This window comes from Stegastes partitus, unplaced genomic scaffold (assembly GCF_000690725.1).
Source record: "Stegastes partitus isolate 25-593 unplaced genomic scaffold, Stegastes_partitus-1.0.2 Scaffold2221, whole genome shotgun sequence".
Classification (NCBI taxonomy): domain Eukaryota; kingdom Metazoa; phylum Chordata; class Actinopteri; family Pomacentridae; genus Stegastes; species Stegastes partitus.
Window position 1 is genome coordinate 55,403 of NW_007579952.1, and position 5,046 is coordinate 60,448.

General features: G+C 41.1%; 1 protein-coding gene across 1 annotated transcript in view; it reads left to right on the forward strand.

Annotated features, from left to right (window-relative positions):
- The first annotated feature begins 1,310 nt into the window (after positions 1-1,310).
- The window catches only part of tmem70 (transmembrane protein 70), a 7,716-nt gene continuing 3,980 nt past the window's right edge, over positions 1,311-5,046 (forward strand). Inside the window, exons 1-2 of the mRNA XM_008304438.1 lie at positions 1,311-1,595; positions 4,450-4,549. Of these exons, the coding sequence (XP_008302660.1) occupies positions 1,422-1,595; positions 4,450-4,549 (274 nt within the window). The 5' untranslated portion in view covers positions 1,311-1,421. The remainder of the gene's footprint in view (positions 1,596-4,449; positions 4,550-5,046) is intronic.

The window sequence follows — 5,046 nt, forward strand, 5'->3', positions numbered from 1 at the left end:
AACACTGCAATCTAGTTATGCATTAGAGTTGGCCTCATTTCTGTCCTGTCTTCACCTTAAATGCTCTGATTCCGGGGGGGGGGGGCATTGAAAGACTTACTTATTTAAAATGAAACAATGAACACAAATTGTGGATTCTGCAATTGTAGAATGTAAATATTCTAGAGATATTTATTTTAAAGTTAAAGTCTGAAAACATACAACCTAGTTTTTCTTCAGGTGCAGTGATGTGAGCCCAGTAATTCCTTCCAGAAACAAGACTCTTAAAAGGACATGGCAAGGAAATGGCACCTAAATGTACAGCTCTCTGATTCATAATTACGAATTCTAGTGCGATGCAATCTAATCAAATGGATTTCTTTAAGTTGGACGGCCAGTTTCTAAAAGCCAGTGTCCCTTTATCTTTTGTCACACATATCAACATGCAACACACTCTAATTTACACTAACATACTCTAATTGAATTTCCCTTCTGGGATGAATAAAGTATTTTTCATTTCATTTCATTTACAAGATTTTGTGATGTTCTGGGAAAAGGAAACATTTTAATCTGATGATAAAGAACAAAATTGATTCTTTATATTTTAGTAGAATTACAAATGATTTTATTTTGTTTACTTTGGCGAGGACTAACATTTTGAATTTACAGTGCCACACCCCAGGACTCCTCAACTGATCTACTAAAATATCCATCTACCCAGCACTGCCATGCCACGAACAGAGCATTTAAAAAAAAAAAAAAAGTTTTTTAATCATTCTTACAACCAAAACCTGAGCATACAGCGAGAGCACTGACTCAAGGGGACATGCAGTGTCTGAGTTATTTGTCAATCTGCAGCAACAAAGAGCAAATGAGAACAAAACAAACAGGACATACTGAAGATTGTGATTGTGAGGCTGATGGCATTTCTTTCATGGAAGCAGTTAACTGGTATGTCAAAATGTAAATAACACTATGTTATTTTTGGATGTAAATTTCCACTGCAGTTATATTCACCCACAAAAAATGTCAGTGTGGTGATGGACTGCAGCACCACACATGCATACAAATCACTGCAATGGTGCATCATGTATTTAGTTAAAATAACTTCATATGGAGACACGACATACAGCAGAAGCTCTGTCAAAGTGCAACGGCAGCAAGAGCAACAATCTACAACTAATAATACTTAAAAACTCTTGGATATGGATTTATAGTCCTCCCTTAAACTGTGGACAGCTGAAGAAAAACTAAGTCATATGCAGCATTGGGATGAATGATGTCGGCTGAACCGGGTCGGACCTGCAGGGGGCGGTATCACACCAAGGCGCCTCAAAACTGCCCTAACGCGAAGAAAAAGAAGAAGAAAACAGCATGCTCGTCAGCGTGAGTGAAATTTGCAGTTGAACGGGCAAGGGACAGACGAGACAAACCAACCAGCAATGCTGTCGGTAAATCTCCTGCGCACATTACGAGGCTGCGGTGTTCCGCGGTCGTTCTCGAGCCTCCGGCCGGCGGCGTTGACATACTCTGCGCGGCTCTCCGTGTCCGGTGTCAGAGGAGAGCAACCGCTAACGCTCCACGCTGTCACAAGGTCATTCCCCATCTTACACAAGGTATCTCACGCACACCACAAACACACGGTCATGGATAGTGTGTCCAGCCCGTTGTTGTGTTACTGGACATGTTTAAAGGACACGAACAATGGCCAAACCCGTCAGAACGAGCTGTCCGGTAGCTCGCTCACCTCGTGCTGAGGGAATTCATGCAGGGCCTTCCACATCTAGTCCTGCGCGGCCCAGTTTAACAACAACAGCTCCCCTCAGACATATGATGTGTTACATTGTTGGTTTAGAAACCCGTTAAAGTGACGGTATTCTGTCATTCAGACACAGGTCACTTCAACGTTTTGTTCCTTAGAGCTCCTTTCAGACAAACCCACCACAGGAACGCTCGCGATATTTGTCATTCACGCGATACTGGACAGTGATTTGTAATACATGACAATTAACAAATTAGCAAAAGATGAAACTAAACTAACAGTTGCCGATCAAGCTGTCTAAATAACTGACAGCCCAGTTTGTTTATGAGTTCCTAAATACTGAAACTTAATAATGTGGGATGACAATCTCACTACTACTTTACCAACAGTAAATAAATGCCCCCTTTAACAAATGATTTAACGGCAGCTGACAAACTGTGACTCTGTGAATGACAGCTCACCTGTCTGAGGTGAAGAAAAGTTTCCAGTGTGATTTACGAATAGATCCTGATCAGTCTCCATGACCGTTCTAATGTATAGGATAAGGAAGGAAATTACTATTGGTTTGCCAATAGCACTGGAGATGCTCATTTGGATACTACAGCTGTCTGGAGCTGCAGGTATTTAATAAACAAAGAGGAAACACTCATAAGCCAACTTGATCTGCATCCTCAACACTAGTACTTTTCTTTTATACTTAAACATTTCCAGTGTGACAACTACAAAACAACAGAAAGTTGATTTTACTGTATTTTGTTTGTCAGATGTTCAGACAGTCAGGCAGAAGATTTTTTTCACAACAACAACAACAGTTATGCCATAAGTTAAACCTCTATGAGACATTTAGCTGCTGTTGACATGGCGTATTGTGTATGATTGCAGTTACACATGAACTGGGAGGAGTATGACTGCATTATATGGAGTGCAGTTTATATGATAAAAGCCACTTTGTGGCAGAGATGTACAGTGCATCTGGAAAGTATTCACAGCACTTCCCTTTTACTACGTTTTGTTATGTTACAGCCTTATTCTAAAATGGATTAAATTCATTTTTCCCTCAAAATTCTACACAAAATACACCATAAGGACAACTTGAAAAATGTTTTTTTTTTAGATTTTTGCAAATTTATTAAAAAATAGAAAACTAAGAAATCAAATGTACATAAGTATTCACAGCCTTTGCTCAGTATTTAGTTGATGCATGTTTGGCAGCAATTACAGCCTCAAGTCTTTTTGAATATGATGTCACAAGCTTGGCACACCTATCTTTGGGCAGTTTTGCCCATTCCTCTTTGCAGAACCTCGCAAACTCCATCAGGTTGGATGGGAAGCATCAGTGCACAGCCATCTTCAGATCTCTCCTGAGATGTTCAATTGGATTTAGGTCGGGGCTCTGGCTGGGCCACTCAAGGACATTCACAGAGTTGTCCTGAAGCCACTCTTTTGAGATCTTGGCTGTGTGCTCAGGGTTGTTGTCCTGCTGAAAGATGAACCGTCGCCCCAGTCTGAGATCCAGAGCGCTCTGGAGCAGGTTTTCATCCAGGATGTCTCTGTACATTGCTGCATTCATCTTTCCCTCAATCCTGACTAGTCTCCCAGTTCCTGCCGCTGAAAAACATCCCCACAGCATGATGCTGCCACCACCATGCTTCACTGTAGGGATGGTATTAGTCTGGTGATAGGCGGTGCCTGGTTTCCTCCAAACATGACGCCTGGCATTCAAGCCAAAGAGTTCAATCTTTGTCTCATCAGTCCAGAGAATTTTGTTTCTCATGGTCTGAGAGTCCTTCAGGTGGATTTTGGCAAATTTTGGGCGAGCTGCCGTGTGCCTTTTACTCAGGAGTGGCTTCCGTCTGGCCACTCGACCATAGAGGCCTGATTTATGGATTACTGCAGAGATGGTTGGCCTTCTGGAAGGTTCTCCTCTCTCCACAGAGGAACGCTGGAGCTCTGACAGAGTAACCTCTCTTGGTCCCCTCTCTGACTAAGGCCCTTCTCCCCCAATCGCTTAGTTTAGATGGCCAGCCAGCTCCAGGAAGAGTCCTGGTGGTTCCAAACTTCTCCCATTTGCGGATGATGGAGGCCACTGTGCTCATTGGGACCTTCAAAGCAGCAGAATTTTTTCTGTATCCTGCCCCAGACTTGTGCCTCGAGACAATCATGTCTCTGAGGTCTACAGACAGTTCTTTCGACTTCATGCTTGTTTTGTGCTCTGACATGCACCGTTAACTGTGGGACCTTATATAGACAGGTGTGTGCCTTTCCAAATCATGTCCAACCAACTGAATTTGCCACAGGTGGACTCCAGTTAGGCTGTAGAGACATCTCAAGGATGAGCAGTGGATGCACCTGAGCTCAATTTTGAGCTTCATGGCAAAGGCTGTGAATACTTATGTACATATGATTTCTTAGTTTTTTATTTTTAATAAATTTGCAAAAATCACAACAAAAAAACACTTTTTTCAAGTTGTCCTTATGGTGTATTTTGTGTAGAATTTTGAGGGGAAAAATGAATTTAATCCATTTTGGAATAAGGCTGTAACATAACAAAATGTGGTAAAAATGAAGCGCTGTGAATACTTTCCAGATGCACTGTACACACTCGCTCATAAGAAAATCCCATTACATTGCTAAACATATACATGCAGACAAAACAAACAAACAAATAAGGTTTTATTGTGTGTTTTTCTTCTGCGTTTTTTTTGTAGGTGCAGTCCTACTGTCCGTCCATCCGCTGTCTCTCCACGGCGCCCCACTCCAGTCAGGGGAACCTCATTTACTCTGGCAGCCTGGGCAGTTCTATTCGGGGTCAGTTAATGTGTCACATCTTAAGTTTTGCTGAAATTGTATCACACCATATGTCTTGGTTACAGGTGTCTAAGATCAAAAATGATCCAAATCTCACACACTGTCCATCATTTGATTTCACCTTGACAGCTCAACATTTCAATCCCCATGCCTTCATCAGGCAAAATTCAAGCAAATCAAATTCATTTTTTTGTTTATACTTTGCCTAATATTGATAAAAAATATTCATAATTGGTTTAATAATTATCGGTTTGGGGTTAACAGATGAGTGTACCACCAATTCATTTTCATTCTTTTAGGAAATCAGTTTTTTGTGATACCTTGTTGTATGTTAAATTTCTCCACAACGTGCAGCCTTAACTGCAGTGACAAAGTGTGTCATTCAGTTGTGTATACAGTCCTCCTCAAATTTATTCATACCCTCTCATTAAAGACGGAAAAAAACAGCTGTCGCTGAAAAAAGTTAAAATTGACAAAAGTAATAATAAATAAAATAA